Raw genomic sequence first — 24,148 nt, 5'->3', positions numbered from 1 at the left:
AGAAATGGTGGGACAAAAAGAAGGGACAAGCTGGATATTGCTGCCATGTTACGATGGATTTGGTTCACATGGTGGCCATTTTTGACTTAACATCACACTGCATATTGTGCAAGATGAGAACTTGGATGACTGCCTATGCTAAACTAATATGATTAATTATTTATGCGCCAATCTAAGGATTCAGATAGAAATGTACAAAAGTGAACCAAATAAGAGAGAGAAAGAGAGAGAAAATACCGAAGAAAATACATAATTGCTGCTTAATGTAACAATTTTGTCTCATATAAGTTGTAACTTTGTGGTAATCACCTTAGATTTCATCATTGTGCTATGAGATCATTCAACTTATGTATAGTCATGGGATAGAGAAATAACACCTGCTAATCCACTCTGAGAGTTCCCTCCAAAATTAAAAATACATCATTTCCTCTCACCTGTATTGCTGTTTATCCATCTAGATTGTTTTAGTCACTCTATGATTGTGAGTTGCAGTGCTTTGGAGATATTGGCCATAAAGATGTCTTCCTTCTCCGCCATATAACCAACTCAAAGTCCCCAAAAAGTGCATTTGAAAAACTCAACAGCAATGTCTTTTTTCAGGCAAGTTAACTGAGCAGGCTAATGTTAAAGTTCAGCTGAGGAAGCCTCTTGATGATAAGCAGATGCATGCTCCCTTCTGCGTGGGGACATAGATAGAAATAGAAAGAAAATAGTTGAAACTACATGAAACTGCTCACAACTGGGTCCATGGATTATCTTAAGTAAGAGACATTTTTTTTCGAGTTTTTCAAATGTATTTTTTGCTCTTTTGAACACACAAGCCCAGCGCAATCTCACTACATTACATTCTTGAGATGGGAGACATCACTGTGAATGATATCTCTAAAACTTTCAGATGGATAAGGTCAGAGGAAAAATATGTATTATTAATTTTAGGTTGAGTTGTCACTTATGTCTGGATATATATATCACTGTTCTCAAACCGAATTTTAACCAAGGGTTATTTGTACTGTTGATGCCGTTGTATTCAGTTCTTGAATTTGTATCAGCATGGATGTGGATCATATTTGTTGGATGTAACATGACTGTTTGTGTATTTCAAGGGCCTGTGTGATGCCATGCGACCTATAGATGGTGCAACACTGCTGGACTTCCTGATGAAAACCAACTTTACCGGTGTGTCTGGAGAGGGCATCTTATTCGACGAGAATGGAGACTCACCTGGCAGGTACACAAGTGTAGCTGAACAGAGCTGACATGGATTTCTTTTTAGTATGGCCTTCCAGATAGCATCACCATGTGACCCCACTGTGTGTACGTTAATGTGTTGAATGTGTACTGTATGTGTTCTTTTTATCCACAGGTATGAAATAATGAACTTCAAAAAGATGGGCAAGGACTACTATGACTACATTAATGTTGGCAGTTGGGACAACAGTGGCTTGAAGATAGATGATGATGAAATCTGGCCCAACAAAGAATCCATCATCAAGTCAGTCTGCAGTGAACCCTGCGACAAAGGACAGATTAAGGTAAGATAACGGATACATATAAATGTCTGGATTCAGGAGGTATCTGAGACATAAAACAAAGTAGTTAGACGTTCGAATATTTGCTCTAAAAATACACATAGGTTCGAACCATACGAATATCTGTGTTCGCGCATTATGTCAATAACATGAGGACAAACTAATACAACAAGATATAACTACTTGTATAGGTTTTTCGGGATACGGTACCTCGGTTCCAATTCTTGACAAAACTCACTGAAGCCCGTGCCATCAGCGATACTGATCTGCCTCATATCCTTGCATATGAATGAAGCAAGTTTGTTCATGTATCCCTCTTATCATGCTGCAGACAAAGAGCTCGTGGCGGGCGGTGAAAAATATGAGTCAAGACGTGGCTTGTTAGTTGGAGTTCCAGACATCATGGCATGCTCATTTGAGTGCACATTTTCGAGATGTGCCCTCATGTTGCTAGTGGTGGATGGTAAGCTAACTGTAGCTTACACAGCTTGCATACAACTTTATCTCGAAGCTCCGCATTTTTGCCGTCTACAGACCAAAATCCGAAGTATTACCAAACGGGGCTTTTTAAGTTGCTTGGAGTCCAAACCACTCTCTCTGCTGCCGAGTTGGGCTCTGAACTTTCCGCCATTACGTTTTTCTCTCTGCCGTCTGCATCTGTCACGGTTTTTGTCGCATCTCACTTTCAGCGGTGAGTGACGCTTGCAAGTGTTACTCCTGTGACCCGTCCCTGACCCGTCATGCCGTGTGCCCACTCGCAAAGCAGCTGCTGATGTGTTTTTTTTCCACAGTTGAATATTAATTTTCACAATCGAATCTCCTTTTTTTTTTAAAATATTCAAATATATATTCAAATTTAGAATATGCGTTGACAGCCCTAGTTTGCAGTAAGTAACTGTAAAGACAGGTCATTGGGAACAATGTTGTGATTCCAGCATCCTGGTCATGAAAAATGTTCATATGTGGAATCTGTTACACCTATAATGTCTCATAGATCAGTTAAACTCATGAGGCATTTTCATTCTGATCACTGGAATGAAAGGCTCCACACAATACAGCACCTGGTGCACAGCTAAAGTTGAAGGTATTCACAGACATTGTGCATCTTGTCCCTTCCAGGTGATCCGTAAAGGTGAGGTGAGCTGCTGCTGGACGTGCACTCCCTGTAAAGAAAATGAGTTTGTTTTCGACGAGTACACCTGCCGAGCCTGTGAACTGGGCTCTTGGCCGATTGATGACCTCACAGGTTAGTCTCTGTTTCGTCTGCATGTTTATTCATAATATTTTGGCGTGATGAATGAATTGTTGAATGGAAATGCTTGAATGGGGACCTGAAAAAGCAGTGCTTGATCAAGCTCTTAAATAGGATTGATGTCACTCATAGGAACCCATACAATGAGCACTGTGTGTCTGTGCATCTACAGTATGTCTGTAAGGTCATAGGATAAAAGATGTTTAGTAGAATGTGATAGGTTTAAGTGATACAGTGTGCCATTACAGCATATTATTAGACAGAAACTTCTGTAAAAGATACACTAGAGAGAGAGAGAGAGAGAGAAGCTGAGAGAGATCTTTCAGTTTCATCCTCCTCTCCTCTTTCCCTCCCTTCCCCTCCCCCTCTTTCATCCCTTTAATTTGTTACCAACATGGTCACCAGTGTTTTAATTATTCTGCATCAAGAGCAGCTTTCAATGCAAATACAGTTCAGTTGCAACGAAAATTTATTTCCGCTCCATTGCGTTCGAAGAGGTTGGCTATTGCCTTGTTGTTTTTTCAGCTGCTCATTATACCGCTTGCTAGCTCCTCACCATGCTCAATGATTAAAACATGAATCAGGACCTGCTGGAAATTCAGGCGGAGCTTCACTGCCAGACAGATGCATCCTTAAAGTAAAACAGGGAGCAAACCAGTGTATGAAAATGACGAGAAGAGAAAGTTGACAGTGAAGAAGGAGGGGGACAAAGAATTAAAAACGTGCTTTGGGTGACCCATGTATTACATTGTGCTGTTCATGTGTGCGAGTACGTTTATGTGACTCATTTCATCAACAATAAGTGCTGCGTGTTCCCCAGCAGGGCTGTATGGAACAGTAATAATGAGGTGTAAACAAACTGCTTGCCCTGTTCCTCCAGCAGACATTTTGATCTCTCTCCCTCAGGCCAGAAAAAAAAGGGAGAGAGAGAGTGTGAGAGATGAAGAGAGAGAGAGATAAAGAGGCGGAGGGAATAGAAGAGATAAAGCAAGGTCTCAGCTGGCAGGGACAGAGGTGCAGTGAGTGTGAAAACAATAGAAAGCAAAAGGAGAATTGGGGAGACAGCAATAGCGGAAAAAGAAGGAGAAGAGCGAGAGAAAAGTGACTTAGAAACATAAAAAGAAAAGAAAAAAGTGATTATGAAAGAGAGGGAGAGACAGAGAGCGAAGGATGGAGATGGAGATGAATGTGGGCTCTGACAGAAGCAGCAGCCTGGGAGAGTGAAAGGAGCAGAAAAAGGGAGGATTAGCTCTGGGATTTGAGCCTCTCCACTGATCGGTAAAGTTCCACAGTTTGAGTCTGAACATGTTTGAAGGAGTTTGCCTCAAAACTTTATATTGACTGAACCCCCCCAAAGGATACCCCCTCCCCTTGATGCACCAGTGTGGCACTGGGTTAACACTTACACGATTTCCTGCATGTTCAGTGAACTGATTAAATATTAATTGCTGCGTTCGTGGATGTTGTGACTGATCTGATGATTTCAGGTCCAACTTCTGCATGTGTGTGCGCCGGGCGGGATTAATTGGCGCTAAATTTACACCAAGTTCCTTAGTTTGCACCCACATTTTATTTTCACATGTGCTCGGTCCACACCCTGCATTGCTGGGCAGTATAGCTACTGATTTCTCGTAAACTGGGCCTTTACTATAGTAGTAAAGAATTACAACCTGCTAAGAAAATTGATTTGGATCTGTTATTTTGGAAAAATGCTCCCTCTTGACATATTCATGTGTTTTTTTTTTTCCTGTTTTACACACATCTGTGTACATGATGTTCAATACATCACACTGTGTAGGTTATGAATACACAGATTTGATCCAATTCTAATGGAAATGGCACTTGCAAGTGAGCCACACGGCCTGACTTATTCTCCGTCTGTTTGTTACTTTCCCGTGGCTCCCATTCAGCAATTAGGCTGCTGTTTATGCCCCTAGACGTAAATCACTGATTTGATCAACTTTATTGACCGTGTTAAAGACAAAGTCATTAAATTACTTAAGTCTTTTTTAATGACTGTTGTGACTCTTCCTCTCCCGCTGCGAATTGCAGTGCTGTTTGAACAGGTTTGTGTTTACAAAAGAGAGAAGCAGCTAATGAATGAAAAAGGAAAGGGTGGATAAAGTGAAGATGTACACGGGGCTGAAAGTTTCTTTGTGCATCCCTGCTGCTACAGTACGTCAGCACCAGCCAGCCGGATAATTTCAGCAAGCATTAAGAAGGATCGTAATTAGAACTGTCCCTTTAATTAATGACGCCATCTCCTTGCCTAAGAGGGAGACAGAGATGGAAGGGGGAAGGAAGGGAGAGGATGAGAAGGAAAGGTGGGTTGGACAAGGATGAAGAAAGATGGGGGAGATATTTGGGGCAAAAGAGAGAGACATGGTGATGGATTGGACATTGCAAAGGAAGGAGAGTGACAGGAAACAGATTCAAAGATTTAATGACAGGGGATTGAGAGGAAGGGAATGAATATGCAGATGGAGGACAGAGAAAGAAAGCGTGGAGAACAGAGAAGAAAGTGAAATCCTTACTTGGAGACATTGAATAATGATGGAGATATGCCAAACCATGGGTTCAGTTTGGTATTCTGATTATGGATAATGGTAAACAATCATTCAGTTTTGACAAATGTGTGCACACATCCAAAGATACACACAAGCATTCACTAACTGCCCTTTACTCAATGAAGCCTGTGATGAACCTGTTTCATAATCATGTGTTTAACACTAAACCTCACCCATCATTTTTCCTATGGCAAGCTATTTACACATGATGCAGGCTTTGGCTTCAGGCAGTCCTGGTCAGTCAGTTAACTGTTGAGACACCTGTGGGTCCAACATATGTGTGTGTGGCTCAGTCTGTGTCAGATCTGGGTCAAAGCTTGATGTAAAGGGATCTAGAGAAACAAAAGCAAAAATAAAGACAGAGATCCTAAAAACGATAAACATAGAATTAAATGTTTATCAAAAGTATGGAGGTCTTATCTAAAGATCTGTCAAGAATCTACTCTCTATTCAATATATTCTTTAGGTATTCACACACATTCCTTGGATCATGATAAAGAAATACATGTCTACATATTCATATCCCCAGGCTGTGACTTAATCCCAGTGGAGTACCTGCGGTGGGGAGATCCTGAACCCATTGCTGCTGTGGTCTTCGCCTGCCTCGGTCAAATGGCCACCTTCTTTGTCACCGCAGTCTTTATCAGGTAACAAAACTCTCATCTGTTTCAGAACATATATGGGTCTGTATCAGGGTTAGACTAGAAGGATGAACACACTACACATGCTCACTTTAAACATTGTACTCATTGCTTAATTACTGATTTCATATGTGTTTTAATTCTTGTGGATATACTTTGTGGATATATGTGTGTATATGTCTTCACTTACATGTTTGTGTTCCTGCACACAATTATTTTTCTGACTGTGTCTGTGACCAAGGTTCCGGGACACCCCAGTAGTTAAATCTTCCAGTAGGGAGCTGTGCTACATTATTCTGGCAGGGATCTGCCTGGGGTACCTGTGCACCTTCAGCCTCATAGCCAAACCCCATGTCATCCACTGCTACCTCCAGCGACTGGGAATAGGCCTGTCACCTGCCATGAGCTACTCTGCGCTTGTCACCAAGGTAAGGACTGTGTAAAAAAAGTATGAGGCATAGGCTTCAGTAGTCATTAGTTCCGTGCTAATGTGCTTTGCTCATCGATAGTCTGTGGGGAATAGCCACAGAAAAGCTTCAGATGATGGAGCGTCAGCAGTAGGGATAAATCAGTGGGCGGAGGCAAGATTGTGGCCCTAATGAGAAAGAAACAGAGAAAAAACAGTGGCCATTATAGTCCCCTGATACTGCAATTATTACCCCTTCTGTTCCTTAACAGTGGTTCACACACATAGACTTTACTTCAGTGGCCTGCCTAGTTATGTTAAAGGCCGCCAAAGAATATTTGGCAACCCACTTTTGCTTTTTTTTAACTTGTATTTGTACTTGAAGACAACAATGCAATCCATGAACTAATTAACTAATTAACTAATGGACAGTGGACTGCCCTCACCCTACCCTGTTCTCTTGTATAACATCCCTCCCATAAAAGACTGTGATGCAACCTCTTGTATATTAATGTAGGCCTCAGTGTTATTTGGTACCAAGCTGGTTTTGATGCACCATGTTATTAACGTCAAGCTTCCTCCAGATGCAGTTCACCAAAAACGCCATTTTGGGGTGACTGTATGGGGAACGCTGCTTAATGGTTAACATCAGAGGGAGCCAAATGTCTCTCCTGTCCTTACATATGGTGTTTTGGGGCTGAGGGCAGAAGAAGCATGGAGGTCAGATTAAAAAGCAGGGAACTGCAGTAGTCTATCCATAAAATATGCCCTTGAGCTTTTTGCACATGATGTTGACGCCCTTGTGCAATTTTTATTTTTTTCAAAGTGTTTCTCACTTATATGTCAGAACTGCCATACAGTATGTTCAGTATGTAGTTAATTAAAAGGTCCTGACGGCATTTGCAATGTGACCCCAGACGAACCGCATCGCTCGGATCCTGGCAGGCAGCAAGAAGAAGATCTGCACAAAGAAACCTCGCTTCATGTCTGCCTGCGCTCAGCTCATCATCGCCTTCCTCCTCATACTGCTGCAGCTGAGCATCATTGTGGCTCTCTTCCTCATGGATCCGCCTGAGGTAAACTGTGTGTGTGTGAGTTGCTTTGAAGGAGTTTAATCTCTAAGAGTCTGTTTCAATCACCTCAATAATGGTTTTAAGTCACATAGTAGCTTAAATGCAGTTTTCTTAATCCAAAGTAGGTGAACATTGTCACAATTCTTGGCCAGACCTACATTTGAAGTTTGCAGGTCAATGAATGTCAGTGTTAATTCTCTTTCAGTGCGTCTGTTTTCATCATCATTCCCAGCTTAATGGAAGAAAAAGAGAAGGTGCTTTTAGTGGGGCAAATCCCTAGTTGCTCACTGGCAGGATAAATCTGGGTGGGGAAAGTTAAAGGCAGCACTTCAACCTTCATAACCTTCAATCACCCCAGCTGCTTCTTCGATCTTTTTATCACGTTTCGTTGTCATTTCATGTTCCATATCTTTACAGGTGATCCATGACTACCCCAGCATCCGCCAGGTCAACCTCATTTGCAACACCACCAACCTGGCCGTGGTTGCCCCACTGGGATACAATTGCCTGCTCATCCTCAGCTGCACCTTCTATGCCTTCAAGGTAAAGGCTGAAGTATTTGTTTTTCTTGTATATCATTCAAATAAAACTATCAGAAACTGGGTCCTTAAAAGCTCTGAGGATACATGTTGTTGGAGCCAAAGGTTCTTGGTGTTCTGTAGGAACTTGTGTACTCATACTTTATAAGTCTGATTTGCAGTTATGGAGGAAGGATATTCAGACCCTTTACTCAGGACAGGTTGCTGTCAGTGTGCTAAAGGGGCACTTGGACTGCACGTTTTGTACATTGTTGCATCTCAGTTTGTGTCAAATTATTTGAAATTTACACCACAATGATTATCAAAATAGTTACCAACTAATTTTCTGTGTTCGTTTTTCGAATGTTTTTGTATGCAGAAATCTTAATTAGTAAAGTAACTAAAACTGTCTCTCTGAAATGTAAGTAGAAGTGGAAAGTGACATGAGCAGGAAATACTTGAGTGAAAAGTACCTCAAATTTGTGATTATTCAAATACAGTCCTTGTGTAGTTAGTCTGACTGTGATTAAACTACAATTTGTAGTAAATGAAAATCTGTCTCACCAAACATTTTATACTCAGTGTTTGATTATTGGTGGCCTGAAAGCATCCACTATCTGTAGAGCTCAGAGCTGCACGAATGCTCTGTGTTTATGAGCACAGCAGCAGAGAAAACTAACTCAAGTGTGGTGGTGAATGATTATGACTCGGTGTTGCAGCTAATTGCACATTATGGTGAGGTTAACAACACTGTCTTTCTTTGTTTTATTTTCCTAATTTAAGGCAGAATCCACAGAACAACAGAGAAATGTATCAATGTTTGCTCATTGTTTTCAACTCTTTCTCTCTCCGAAGACCCGCAACGTCCCAGCTAATTTCAACGAGGCTAAGTACATTGCCTTCACCATGTACACCACCTGTATTATCTGGCTGGCCTTTGTGCCCATCTACTTCGGCTCAAACTACAAAATTATCACCATGTGCTTCAGTGTCAGCCTCAGTGCCACTGTGGCTTTGTGCTGCATGTTTGTACCCAAGGTAGGTCCACAGCTTCTGCTTCCCACTCATTCACTTCCCTGAACCACACAGTATATTTCTACACATGTTACAATAACCTTTTGATTGGTTTTCAGCTGTCCATTAATAGTGTATATCAGGAAACCTCAAATCAGTCTAAATCAGTGCACACGGCATATTAAATGGCAGGTAACCATAGCAACAGCATTAATATGCATCCTGTCAGTAGTGCCTGTTTATATGTCCTCAGTAATACACCCTGAGGTGTTCTGATGTAGAAAATCTTGGAGAGCTCAACATGATGGGTTTATTTTCATATGTATAGACACCTTGTTTAATGTTTATGTCATACTTTTCTATTTGTAAAAGAACAGAATATTTACATCCTCCTCCCAGAACCACTGTAGAAGTTTACTTTTCACATTCACCCAAATCTTGTGCATGCAATAAATCACAATTTTCTTTGGTGTGTGACTACTTAAATGTGATGATAAATCCCCTTGAAATATTTGTTGCTTGACAGCAAACCTGTTATTAGAGTGGTAATTCACACAGGCAACACTTCTAGTAAACACCATGTAATTGAACGTAAGTGTTCACCGTTCAGTTTTTGAATAAATAGTATGTAACCTGAAATGACTTTTTCACCAAGTGCCTTGAAGTGAAAAGGCTCGTCCAGCTTATAATTGCTCGATATCCCTGTGGAGTTTCAAGGAGAGTGTTTGTGCTTAAACCACAGCAGTTATAGAATGAAAAAAAAAATTAGCAGCTGCCTCTTTTGAGAGTTGTGTTTTAATAAGAGTTTTACATTACAAAGATGACAGCCTCCATCACTCCTCTAAAAGGAACATTTATTAAAAGAGTCTTGTGTAAACAGGCGGCATCAAATTATTTCCAAAATCAGATGCAGAGATTTTACTTTTGCTCATTATTAAATTGAGTGGTCTTCTTTTATGAACTATTTTGCTATATTTAATTAACAGACTCCATGTTTTATTACATTCCAGGTGTACATCATTCTAGCCAAACCAGAGCGTAATGTGCGCAGTGCCTTTACCACGAGCACAGTGGTGCGCATGCATGTGGGCGACGGCAAATCGTCCTCAGCTGCCAGCCGTTCTTCCAGTCTGGTAAACCTGTGGAAACGCAGAGGCTCAACTGGAGAGACACTCAGGTACGTGTGTGTGTGTGTGTGTGTGTGTGTGTGTGTGTGTGTCTGTGCTATTACACTAGAGGCTTGTTGGCCAGGTTAATACCAGGTTATTCCTCAGTTACAGTCCAAGGCACCATTTCTGTAATGGCCCCACTGAGACTATTTATGGCGTGTGTGTGTCTGTGTGTGTGTGTGTGTGTGTGTGTGTGTGTGTGTGTGTGTGTGTGTGTGTGTGTGTGTGTGTGTGTGTGTGTGTGTGTGTGTGTGTGTGTCTGTGTGCGGGCTTGTGTGAGTTCTCTGAGAGATTGATTCCCTGAACTCCCCTGAGTCTGCTTGACTGTTCTTCTGACCCTAACATGAACTGCAGACAATTGCCTAATGGAGACATGGCAAAGACAGAGAGAGAGAGACAGAGAGAGAGCGAGACGACTGAACTGAGGACGGGAGGGTGGGGAGACATTTTTGAAGGAGGAACCTGAATACAGAAGAGAGGGTGGAGGGAATCAACAGAGGGGTGAAAAACAGAAGTGCTGGAAGAGAAAGAGAAGAAAAGGCTGACGGGGTAGTGTGACAAGGGGAGACATATAAACTTTAACACTTATCTTTAAGCCATCCACAAGTCATCTACAGTGACAAGGAAGTGATCAAAGGAAACAAAGGGAGAGACGCACAGTCACTTGGCCAGGATGAAAAGCTGAGAAAAAAGACAAGAACACTTTTTCGTTTGTCAGCAGGTTACTTCAGCTCACCCCGCTTGGCAAGCAAGATTTCAATCACGCTCTTCTGAGAAATGTCAGGAGTGTTTCCATCTTCGTTCCTTTTATTCCCCTCTTCCCCTCTCCATCTCTTTTTGGTCCTATCTCCCTCTGTGGGTGGTGGTAATTGGCAGGGCTGTCTATCTCCTCAGTGCAGGGCTGGAAGCTGACTCCTTTGAGATGCTGTCATTATGTATTCTGAACAGAAACAGGCAGACATGAAACCAGCAGTGCAGGAGAGGAAATAGAAGAAATATTGAAGATAAATATTTGGCTAATGTTTGAACCAAATGTTTTGTCTTCTGAAAAGTGCATGGTATGCCTTCACCAGACACCAGAGTCTGTAAGATGAGATGAAACAAACTCTGTGTGGGTGTAAGCTAGTAGTAGGTCTGGTGCGGTCATACCAGATCCTTCAATAAGAAGCTGGTCAGGTCTATATCACAACAGGTTCTGAGTGATCTGATCACAAGTGGACAGCTCTTAGTGCAAATGTGCACTCCCTTACAAATTGCGTGATTTTAAGAGTTGTTGCATGTGGAGAAACTTTACAAACTTTGTGAAGCAGCTACAGTAAATTTAAAATCCTTGATACCTTTGTGTAAATTCAGCATTAAAAACAATACATAAAAATGTTTGTTTCTTCGTAAAAAGTGTTATATATATTTGCATATAGAGCGGCGAAGTGAGATATCATCATGACGGGCCTAAAGCTGTCACCTCGTGATTGGATCGCTCAGAGTGCATGTTGATACCAAACGTAAACAGCCTCTAAGAGACTCTTCCCATGGGATGAAATGTATAGATCACAGCACTGTGTGTGTGTATGTGTAGGTGCAGGTCAGCGTGTGCAGCATATTGGATGTGTGTGCATACGCGTGTCTCCAGGTTGATTTGAGTTCTTTTCAGCCCCAGTCAGGATGGCATGAGGTTTAATCATGAGTTCCACCATAGATTAATCACACTAATTAACCTGACAAAAGGAAAAGAGGAAGAAGTGGGCACGGGGGGCGGACAGAGTACTGTGACTGATGTGAAGCAGAGAAAGCTGGAAAAAATTGTAAGATAGCGGAAGAAATAGAGGAAGAGAGAACCAGACAAAGAAAAATGAAGAACATACTGTCGGGGAAAAATAGGGCAGGAAATTAATTGTAATGCACGTGAACTGATTTTCCTTGCTTAAGTCAAGGCTCCATTTGAATATGTTTGTATCTATTAAATTACATGACTCATCTAGATTAAAACATTTTAGTTAACGCAGAGTGGATCAGGCACAGTTTATGCAATTTTGTTTCACTGTTTTGGCTTGTAATGCTAATTAACTACTAATGAGTGCCCCTAGATTGTCTCCGTTTAATTGTCTTCGCAACATCAGTATTTTATCGTGGAGAAAAAATCTTATTTAATGCATACTTAAACAAGGAGATGTTGCTGTCAAGATTAAATAATAATGAACAGCATGAGAAATTATTGAACGGAGCACAATTATTAGAGAAACAAGTATGAAAGTATTTTGCATGCTACAAGTTCTTCATAACAACAAAGCCTTCACCTGGTCTAGTAAGAATATCAGATCTACATGTGATGTATCATAATGTGATACTAAATCAAGACAGCAAACAAATCCACAAAGACAACTGTATGTATCATTTGAAAGAAAGGGCAGCTAATGTTCAGCTGCCAGAGAGTAGAGTCTGCAGGAAAAAACAAGTGAAATAAATGTTTTTTCCAAACTTAAACATTTTAATCACCACCACACAAAAGAATCTCTGTCTGTTTTATATAAACTGAGAAGAAAGAAATAAAGGTATTTGTACCTATACTATATTGTGGTGAATCATTAAAAAATCATAATAAACTAATTAGCTAAATGTGTTGAATCTACCTTTCGAGAACTAAAAACAACCTTTTCTTGTTCCTTTCTTCCTGTCCTCCAGCTCCAATGGTAAATCAGTGTCTTGGGCACAGACGGAGCGCAGCGGTTCACGCAGCAGCCACCTGTGGCAGCGGCTGTCCTTCCACATCAAGAAGAAGGAGAACAATCAGACTGCCGTCATCAAGCCCTTCTCCAAGACTTCTGAGGAACGTTACTGTGGAGGGGGGGGGCTGCCCCCGCATGTCCCTCTTCCCTCCCTCCCCTCCATGTCCTCCCTGCCTAGTCATCCCGACTCTGTCACAGACAAGACCCTGTATGATCTCTCTGAAGCGGAGGAGTGCTACTCTATCACCTATCGGCCACAGACACCTTCGCCAATCAGCACGGTCAGCCAGAGGCTGGGGGCAGGTTATGTCGAGGAGCCTCAGATGACTGCCGTTCCAAAGTACCCGAGCAGTGTCTGCAGTGGCGGCAGTAGCAGCAGTTGTGCTCCCTCCAGCAGCGGCTCTGTTGTTGTTGGGAGTGATGGCCGTTTGGTCACTGTGGACGACCATCCGGGACGGCCCCAGAGCTCGCTGATGGATCAGATCAGCTGCGTTGTGAACCGCTTCACTGCCAACATCACCGAGCTCAACAGCATGATGTTGACACCCTCTCCAACGCACTCGCACAACACGCACAAACACACACCGCCTTCTCCTCACCCGGCCGACCCATACCTGCTGCCCCGCGAAATCCAGATGCCCCCGACTCTCACCACTTACGCTGAAGTCCAGCCCCTTCCACCTGTCGAGTCTGGTATGGGGGGCCGGGGTGGCTGTCCTGTTCACTCCATGCCTCATTCACCGTACCCCCTGCCGCCTCCTCACCCCCAGACCTCCCCCTCTCTCTCCCCCATGCGAGGAGGACTGATCACCTGCCTTGCCGACTCCCCTCTGAGGCGGGCAGAGTTGGAAGAGGAGCTCATTGCTTTGACTCCGCCGTCGCCTTTCCGCGATTCCCTGGGGTCTAGTAGCGGCTCGCCTATCTCAGAGACAGGTCTTTGTCTCCCTCCAGTACCCTCCCATCCTCCGCCCTCTCCCCCTTCGCCTAGGTACAGCAGACTGACACTCAGAAACTACAGCCAGAGTTCATCCTCACTGTGAGGCTGAGTAAAGAAAACGCAGAAGCGAGGAGCACTCAAAAACGAAAGAAGAGGATGGAGAGACTGAAATCCATTCGTCCCTACGTGGAGTGAAAACCTGAAGTAACGGAGTCGTGGATGGCTGGTTGATGAAGACGCCGAGCTGTGAAGGTCTGCTGTATTCGTGTTTACATGTTCGCAGTGAGGTGCAAGTATAAGAAGCTTGCACATGTTGTATTTTCCTAGTGGTGTTTCTTAAAGTTGGGTGTGAAGAACTGCAAAAAAGGCTGCGATAACTGCAGCGTTTTGGTGTTTGGAAGGTAACGGGCTACGTGTCAGCTAGGTTGGGGTAGTGGCCTTAAGGTAACATGGCTATCAACTAATTAGAGATTGTGTATGTATGTATGTGTGCGTGTGTGTGCGTGTGTTTGTGTGCGTGAGTATATTTTCGCTGTATCTTAGATAATGAGAGTTTATGGTGACATGACAGCAAAGAGTATTGATGAGGTAAGACTCCCAAAGCCTGTTCGGACTAAAGAGAGGCTATCAAGGGCACATATACATTTAGTCATACGCACTAACACACAAACCCATAGGTGTGAGCACACACAAATACAATTTAAGGGGGAAAAAATGTAAATATATGAGGAGATTATGGATTTTTCTGTGGTGATAAAATCCAACATGCTTCTGACAAAAAGTGCATTGTGTTAACATACCCGGCTGTATGTTACTCTAAAGAACTTTCTCACAAACAATCTCACAATCTTTTTATTAATTCAGTCCTCCAATCTGTCCCCTCCGTACTGCTTTCTTTTCCTCCATCCCCTCTTACTCTCGCTGCTTTCTTTTCTCCTGCCAGTGTTTCCTTATTTTTTCTACTCTTCCAAGTTTTGTTTTCTTCAGAAGTTTGAATGTATATTTTCTACACAATTTCCTGAAGTAGTTGGGACCAAACCTTTTGTATTTCTCTGTCTGTGACTCGAGAAACAGGGAGGAGGAGAGATTGACAAGACAAGGCCTCATTTTGCAACAAACATCTTAGTCATACCATCTGGTTCAAGTGGATTATTGGCAGAAACCTGACCTCACAGCGCCTCCTTAGTGTATGACATTTTACAGAGCATTATGTAAGGCTTAGCTGGATCCCGGTCATGACATTTTTTTTTCCAATGTGTCAGCAGGGCACAAGTGCCACTCTGTTTCATCAGAGACAGTGCTTTGAATGGGATTCATTCAAATCACAATCATCTCTTACGTTAGTTGGCACAGATTGATAGATTCAAGCTGGGAGAGTGCCTCCTCCTCCTCCTCACCTCCAACCTAAGTCACCTCTTACACAGGTGTGAAGACCTGTTCTAATGTCTCCAGTCTTTTCAGACAAAAAGAAGATGGAGCAACAAGAGATTCATATTGAATAGGCAGACATAAGAGTGGTATCGACCTTCTCTTTTGATGACAGCAACTAATCAAAATAATCTGTTTTGTTAAAGTAAGGTCTTGCCTAATTGGATTAATCCCAAATGTCATGTTTTGTATTCTGGAAAAAAGTTATCCAGCTGTTTATTACAATATCTCTAAAAGGTATTTAATCACAGTTGTATATCTCGTTAGTTTTAGGAACCAGAGTTTATGTGGACTCAAATCAAATCAGGCATGGAGGCCCCAAGCAAGGTCATAGAAAAAGCAATCAGAGCAATTTGTCGAACCTCTGAATGTGTGTGCATGTGTACTCATCTGGCGGATGTAATGGTATGTGTCACATCACCCAGTGCTCATGAAAACCTAAAAACTGCATTCCTGCAAAAGTTGACTCATTTGGTCCGAAGGAGACGTTACCTTGCATGAGAGCAGTCACGGTATCAGATTTTCAGTAGATGATTATCATGGCCAAAAGAATTCTCATAAACTCTCATATCCCAATATTTTCTGACATTGTGGATAGAGTGTCTGTTATCTTCTCCGACATGATGTTGTGCAGCAGTAGTAGCCACACACTGTGTTTGCTAGCTAGTTGCTGTTTTTTCTTCATAATTTTTCAGATTTTTTGGTGTATTTATGGCACCTAATATGACAATAAAAGAACAGGAAGAAACAGAAAAAAGAAACAATATATTCATCGTTGCATAATGAACATGATATCAATATTTCATTTATAAATATCATGATTAATTCCAATTATAAATGTCTATTTATATGGGTAAACAGAAGTGAATTTGAAAAAGACTGCAAAACCTAAAATATCCAATCTGCCCACAGTTTTCGGTTAAAAAAGAAACTTTTACTTGTACCAACACTTGAACAGAATACTTGACCCAAAGTAGGACTGAAATATAAAATTTGATGTACCAGTGTCGGCATTCACTAAGATGCATTTGAGAAATGGGGCCTTGGCTTTGTAACAGCTGCCTCCACAGAGGAACACACTCTAGAAGATAGATAAGAAAAAAGAAGAAGAGAAAAAACAAGAGCCAAACATTTTTAATCGTTTTGTATGAGGAATGTTACCTGCAGCAAAGACGTGGATTTCTACATCCTATTAAAAGATAATTAAGCTGTTGGTATCTCAACACAAATCAGTTTTTCAAAAAATGTTGCCTGTGCTATTGTCCATCGCAATTACATCATAGTTTCTGCAGCATATGCATCCGTCTGCCGTGACAGCTGACTGATGCGGATACAGTCCTTGTTCTGATTTCTCCTCGTGAGTGAAGTATTTCTGCTCTACAGTAGCCAGCAAGAACAAACTCAGACAACATGATTCTGTAAATACTAAGGGCATGCAAAGACAGTTCTGTTTTGTTTCAGATGAAAGTAATTTTTATTTACATATCAACAAAAAAAAAGAAAAAAAGAGATTTTGAACTATGTTATAACATCATACAGTACCAATATGTGTTAAAGACTACAGAAACTGTGTTACTACTCTGAATGTGTGAGTGACCATTCCTATTCAAATGTCTTGTAATTCAACAATATAATAATAATGAATATTAATATGATTATTGTGCCAAAGGAGTTCAGGAGGGTCTAGCTTATTAGCCTGTGGGTAATTAAGTGGTTTCATAAAAAAAAAAAAAAAATTAAGAAGAAAAAATGTAAATGTAAAACTGTTTCTATTGTTTTGGATATTTTCTATATAAATATTCCACATTTTCCAGTGTTAAAGCAATATTATCCATATGTAAACAAGGTGCACACCTGAGGGGTTTCTTAAATCATCAACAATGTTTTAGATTGTTGTTTTTTTTCATTATTCTGTCATTTCTGCTGGACAATTCAACAAGGAAGATGGTGGGTAGATAAGCTGAAATTGTTCTTTGCATTTTCACTAAATCTTTAAGCAAGTAGAGGGGTACATGTCATTTCTTGTATCAAAGATGGTGCAATTCCCTATTTTTGCTGTGTGATCTTCTCACTTTTGAACTGGCATAGAACTACAGTGTTACAGGAGTTAAGGAGAATATTTGTGTGTGCCATTAATCATAGTTTAGTATTTTGCTGATTTTTGTAGTGTGCCGGTTAGTTAAGATGCAAATCTGATCTGGTGTTGCTACAGTATGTCTCGTCAACTTAGAACAAGACAATGCAAAAAAGACTAAGTGGAAAAAAAATGCACAGCTTGTGAGATAATTGTAAAGAGACTTTTTCATTAGGATAGGCATAGAAATGTACCCAGAAGAAAGAACTGTTGCTGATAATTGTTGTCATAATTGGTTCTTGTCTCAAAGTGCTGTCTGTGCACCGTTACCTCTGCATCTACTCGTCTAATTTGAACAATCCGGGCCCTGACCTGTTGTCATAAAATGAACCCGCGCTATTGTCGAGGAGGAGCGCTCCTGTCACTGATGGTGTTTCAAACATGCTGAGAGAGTAAAAGGGAGCTTGCTTCAGCACTTCGGCAGCGTGTTATCAGCCCCCCTGGGTGAGGCTCGACAGTTGAGTGCTACCTCTGCAGAAAAAGGCAGGATCGATGCTCACATCTGCTGCTATCTTATTCTCTTTAAGGGCTCAGTTCGGTGACTTGCATCTTCTTGTATTAAATACTACACATGACCGATGTAAAGTAGCAGCAGGCTCATCAGGAAAATGCTGGAGAATCGTGGCCTCATATTAAAGTTAATGCAGGCATTGATTTGTAAGGTCAACAAACTCACTGAGAGATCAAACTTAATCTGTCATGTGTTGATAAAATATGATTTCATTTGAATCGTATCTCCTCATCTGTCGGGGGATTTTTATACCTGGTGAGCTTTCTAACATTTTCCCTGACAAACAGGCAGAAGTCGAGCTACAGTACAGTAGTGATGCAGGACGGGGTTAGGATACGGGTTAGAAAGCACAGTTTGTCAAAAGCATTTTTCTTGACAAACTGAGCTTTCTGCATTAATACCATCGCTCCGCTTTTGAGCCCTGCCTCGAGGATCACAAAAAGCTACTGCTCACATTAATCTGGGGTGATCTCAGTTATAGATATTTCCCTTCATATTCTAGCTGAAACATAAAGTCTTATGCTAGCCAGGAAGATGATCTCCTGATGATGTCTACCCAAAAAGCTGTTGGCCGACTTATTTTCGTAAATGCACTCTAAAGAATTGGATTGATAATCCCTGCGCTCAAAAATACTTTTAATCCAGACATGCTCATCTGCTGATCAGAGGAAAAAAAACACAAGGTCATTTTTTTAATTTTATACTGTTTGGAGTGAAAACCAGCTCACAGTCCATCTAGGACGCCCTCTTGTCTCTCGATACTTTAACCCCGGTTCAGAGTCAGATATAATCATGAGGCTGCCTCACATGTTTCTCTTAAATGTTATTTATAACGGCATTTCAAACAAGCCCGGGTTTCAGGGTGAAATTTAATTTAGGCAGAAATCAGCATCTGTAGGCGGTGTGCTGATGCACTGATGAGGGAGACAGATTCAGAAGAAGGTCCCACAGTAGGAGTATCGCTAAAAACGTTCATTTAAGGCTCTATCAATCTGACTGTCAGCGGCCTCTCCCACTGCCCTGGCTGACTGTTTGTTTGATCAGATGCAGAAAACAGAACTATGTTTAATGTGTAAACACAGCATAGACATATGGTTGTTTACACAGTCAGGGTCAGGCTGGAAGAAGTTTTGTTGTGTCAGCCCGCTGTCACAGACTCTCACATAATTATTATAAATAATGTGTCGGGTTGAACACCTCCATGAGTGTTGATATCACAATTTGTTACCATTTTAACAGTGTTAATGAAGTAAGTAAATCACCAGATGCTTATGTGAGTTAACTGTTAGCCTCAATCACACTTGAGTGTTGAGTGAAGATTGTTATATAGAGAAAAAAAGCAATAAATTAAAAGTAAATATTGTTAGAAACCAGTATTGACAGGTTGGTAGCGCTTAATATCAAGGTCCCTGTCATAAGCATTAGCAAATAGATAATAAGGCCTTTACAAGTCCTTATAAGATGCTTATATCATCATTAAGACTATATTAGTGTTAACGATAAAGCATAAAAAATGTGTTTCTCATAATTGTTTATAATTGCATTACAGACACATTCATTGAGTTTAACTAAGCTATGATGTCATCTTTGATAAAGTGACAAAAGTCAGTGCATACATGTGTAACAGTGACATAGTAGATAACTTAGTTAAACTCAATACATGTGTTTGTAGTGCTGTTATGAACAATAGTATGAAACTTTTAAGACATTTCTTGAAGGTACAGAGTGTAAGAATTGGCCAACCGTTGAATTCATACTCAAGTAACGGCTAATTGCTGCTAACTGTTGCTGCTGTTAGCTAAGTTAGCTCAGATAGCGGTGCTGCTAGCATGTTGTTGGGATGTTTTCAACTTACATACTGGTCCTTTGGCTTTCCTAAGTCTCTAAAATGTTCTAGTCTGTTCTTGTAAGTGTTTGTAAATGTCTATTAATCTGACAATAACTGTGTTAGTCTTACTAATTTTAGTATCTTACAGGGACTTATAAGGGCCTTATTAACCATTAATTGATGCCTTTTACAAAGACCTGGATGTAAAGCGTATGTTGTTATTATAATAAAGCAAATATTATCCAGCTCTGCTGGTGAGAATAGCCCATTCTTTTGAATACTGAAGCATGTATTTACAAATCAGCTGATACACTAAATGAGGAAATTGAGGTAAAAAGGGGTTCTACAGACAGTACATGCAAACCTGAAATAATTTACCCTCTAAACTACATGGTACAGAGCATTGTGTGATGTTTGCGCATTAGATGAATCCACTTTTGCTGCAACTGGTTTAATGAAACCAATGGCCTGGCTGGGGGTGACGACTAGATGTCTTAAAAATCATTAACGGTATTTTTGTAAGTTTGTCTGAAGCTGCTGATCTGAATGTTGCTTTTTCTAACAGAGTAAAGAGCATGTGTGTTTTAATAAGATGATTTTAGGTACAGTAGTTGGTGTAGGTTAGATAGTAGAGGAGATGGAGTAAGGTGATAAGAAATAAGGCTGTGTATTTCATAGATTAGAAGTAAAGGGGGGTTTTTATGTTTATTTGTCTTCAGGATAATTTGAGAAAGCGGAATAACATATAAGGCAGGTCTTTGTGTGACTGTAGGGCATTATCATTTTATATACAGAGCAGAATTTACAGTATCTTGTATTGATGGTGGTGTGATATATATTTAGGTAAACAAACTTATCCCGTGTTTCTATTTATTAGAGAATTAAACCAAATTTAGCTGTGACATCACAGCGTATAACACAGAGGTATCATGGCAGGGCATGATGGGCAGTGAGTGAACATGGTGTTATGTTGTGTGCTTTGTATATTCCTCATAATCCGTCTTGTTTGGTTTGTTGTTGTGGACACAAACACGCAGGAAATTCCTGTAGATACCCCTTGCTTTAAATTCTGATGAGATTCTATTTTCAGTAGAGTGTTAGAGATATGAATAAGGAGATGAATGTTGCCTAGGAGAAGTGATGTTTACATTCTTACTGATCACTTGAGATAATCAAGATTACATTTCGGTTGTTGTGACATTTTTATAAGCAAGCCTACATGTTTGCATCTTTTTGGGTACACTGAAGTGGAAAACAAAGTTAACTTATTCTCAACAAAAGCAGCTCATCTGCATATAGATTAAGGTGTTGTGCTGTGTTCCAATCAGTTTTACGACCCAGATCTATCAAAACATTAATTCAACCGTGCTCGTTGGAGCGGCTAGTTCGGGCTTCATTTTGATAATAACAAAAACGATGTAGGGGTCCTATAAACATAATTAAAGGGAAGATGAATGTGTACAGAATGTAATATATTTTTTAATTTTAAAGTATTTATTAACTCCAGGCAGAAAATTATTATAACGGAAATGAACATGTACAATAAATGTTTACTAGTTATTTATTTAGATTAACTTTAAGCGTATCCCCAAACTCCAGTGGCTAACATAAACTCCTCCACTCAGTGCCAACTTTCTCTCGTCTTTTTATTTCAAGTGCTTCAGCATTTTTTTTTCTTACCTTGGGTGGATGAACAAGACACAAACCTGGTTTAACTGCAATCAAATCTACTCAAGTTTCTGTGGCGAGAAAAAAAATGATATCTATTTTTTTCCTGAACATTTTGTAAATGCGATGAAAATAACTTAAATTAATGATTTTGTAAAGGAGGTATTCTAGTGTTTATCCACACTTAGGCACATTTCATGAATGACTAACTTCTGATGAACACAACTTTTAAAGCTCCAATGTGTTGGTTTTCTGCTTTTTGTCACCTCCAGTGTTCAGAACTGTAGAATGTAATTACGCTTTATATTGGTGTGATCATGGAAGATGGTTTTATATTTGGATAGTTGTTTCAGTGCTTAATATTTTCACTCAGCTTTGTGAAATGTGCAGTGTGAGAATATAAGGCTCTGGACAGTATGTTTCTAAGTGGTTTTTTAGTGGGGGGTAGGGCTGATGACAGGTGAGTCGGGGGGTTGTAGTTGTCAACAGATTTTTTAATTGTGTTTGTGCCCAGAAGTTGGCGGAAGATTAGCCTCAACCATTATACAATGAGAGAAAATGGTTTACTCAGAAAGGTTTGCTCTCTAATTAAATCTAAGGGATTCCTCATTATTTGTCACAGACACTGGAGCCTCGATCGTTCGCAGGCTTTTCAGAGGCTCCCAAAAGGACCGTTTATGGCCAAACACAGTTCTTCTCATCTACCAATTAATGGATCTTTATCTACTCATTCCAAAATGGCCCACGGCGATGCCTGTGAAGACCCCTCTCTGGGCTGATCTGTTGCCATTGGGAACAGGAAAGAGAAAGAAGAGTAGACAGTGTTGACAGGATGCTCCGTGTTCTTTTAATATACAGTGTTTTTATCACAAGAACGAGGAGTATATGCTCACAGTCACATCTTGTCTGTTGTTTTGCAGTAATAACAAAACACTTTTATGCCAGCCAATAAATTCACTCATTTATCTTTAACATAACTCACCCCAAAGCATTGAATCTGGCAAGATTTACACCTATCCATGAATATGAACTTATCTTAGGTGATGTTTTCAGGGGAGGCGATACAGTTGGACCATAAAAGAAAAAAAATACATAAATGTTCTTTGTTTTTGTTGTCCTGTGCATCCCATAAAGCAATACCATGTTGCTCTGCTTCCTCTGTCCCTGCTTTTTACTTTTGTTGTTAGCGCGATGAACAGACATGAAAGGCAGGAAGTGCAGATGCATTAATGGAATCTGAGAAGAACCGCAAGCCACCCCGAACTGTGCGAAATGAAAATCAGTGGGCACCGAAAGTTAGACGAGCATTAGGCAGCTCTAGCTCGCTACACATCCGCACACCAGGAAGTAACTCTGTGATTGTGTAACTGTGTTGGGAACACGTTAAATCTTTCGTTGAGCACTTGTCCTCGCCGCAGAAACACTGTGCTAAAAAAGCACTCTGGCATTAACAGGTGGATTTTTAAAAGTCACCATAGTTTGACTCACTGCAGTCACCCACTGAGCACTGAGACCAAGCTGGAGTAGCCTTCCTAAAATGGAACCAAACGTCACTGGGCATTCATTATAACTTCACAGCTCGTCAGGATGAAATGGTTCTCTTTGTGTTGTTTCTCACTGGGATGTAACAAACAATTCTGGGGCCCTCCAGCTGGTGTTAGCATACAGCAGTGCTGTGGAGTCAGACCAGAGATGGGACATGGTGTGGGGTAAAAAGGGTAATGAATAAAGAGAGGGTTGCATTTTGTTTCTTTTTGTTTATTTCTTTTTTCTTTTTATTTTTTTGCCATTGATGAATCATTGTGTAAGTGTACTTCAAAGTACCTTTGAATCATTATTGAAACCATTATTAAAAAAAACTATGATTAACCTCATTGTCGTTTCCTTCTTTTCAGCCAGATGTTATTTAATAAGACGTTTACAGGCATTTGAATACAAACCATGTGCAGACGCAGTGTACAGAACATGCAGTCAACATTTCTTTAACTACGCACACAAGGCTACTAATCCAAAGCAACTTGTCTATACACATCATGAGATAACCACACTGTGTGAATACAGGGCTGTTGATTATTAATTGATTAAGTGTAAGAATGGGCCAATATGATTTTTTCTGGGCATACTCACGGGACTATTAGTAAAAAGAAGACCGATAGCTGATACTTGGAATTAATATACATATATACAGTTCCAGCAAATAAAACATTCTAAACATTTCAGCTACTGTATGCATACTGTATACACAATTTGAAGGCAGATATTCATGCCACTACATTTATTTGGTAAGATTAGTTACTGGTTATTACAAAACACAAAATAACTATTATGAACAGCTGTGGTGTAATGTTGTAGATGAAGTAATAAGAATGAGCTCCAAAATCACCAGCTCCAACAAAGTGATGGACACATTAATGCAGGTGCGTAGCCGCATCAGACCCAAAATAACACATTCTTTATTTGGAAAAATGCTAGATAATCAACCAGGCTACTAATTGGTCGATCAGTAATTGAGAATGATCACTACAGCGTTCGAATTGGGATTCAACATGACTGACGGTGCAGATAAAGTAAGCATGCCTCGGATTCGTTTTTCTTATTCCAGATACAGTCGAAATAAAATTGAGAAGAATGAAAGTCACAGCTGAGAGGGTTGGAAGTGGCTGTCAGTATCTGCTATACGGTTACAATTTCCTAATTGTAACTCTGTAGTTACATTAGAAATGTGTAATGCCAAAAGTTAAGCAAATGTC

General features: G+C 40.5%; 1 protein-coding gene across 3 annotated transcripts in view; it reads left to right on the top strand.

Moving 5' to 3' along the window:
• grm5b (glutamate receptor, metabotropic 5b) overlaps window positions 1–23,267 on the top strand; it is a 74,229-nt gene extending 50,962 nt beyond the window's left edge. For 2 of the 3 annotated variants that reach the window (XM_037074559.1, XM_037074566.1), the window contains exons 9-18: window positions 1,104–1,228; window positions 1,364–1,532; window positions 2,649–2,775; window positions 5,878–5,995; window positions 6,231–6,417; window positions 7,313–7,471; window positions 7,886–8,011; window positions 8,842–9,024; window positions 10,011–10,177; window positions 12,849–13,932. In XM_037074559.1, coding sequence (XP_036930454.1) covers window positions 1,104–1,228; window positions 1,364–1,532; window positions 2,649–2,775; window positions 5,878–5,995; window positions 6,231–6,417; window positions 7,313–7,471; window positions 7,886–8,011; window positions 8,842–9,024; window positions 10,011–10,177; window positions 12,849–13,932 — 2,445 coding nt within the window. Of the gene's footprint in view, window positions 1–1,103; window positions 1,229–1,363; window positions 1,533–2,648; window positions 2,776–5,877; window positions 5,996–6,230; window positions 6,418–7,312; window positions 7,472–7,885; window positions 8,012–8,841; window positions 9,025–10,010; window positions 10,178–12,848 lie in introns of all 3 variants that reach the window. The other variant, XM_037074549.1, reaches the window with a different exon arrangement.
• Window positions 23,268–24,148: the final 881 nt, after the last annotated feature.

Source organism: Acanthopagrus latus, chromosome 2, assembly GCF_904848185.1.
Source record: "Acanthopagrus latus isolate v.2019 chromosome 2, fAcaLat1.1, whole genome shotgun sequence".
NCBI lineage: Eukaryota > Metazoa > Chordata > Actinopteri > Spariformes > Sparidae > Acanthopagrus > Acanthopagrus latus.
This window is presented reverse-complemented; position numbering and strand designations above follow the sequence as displayed.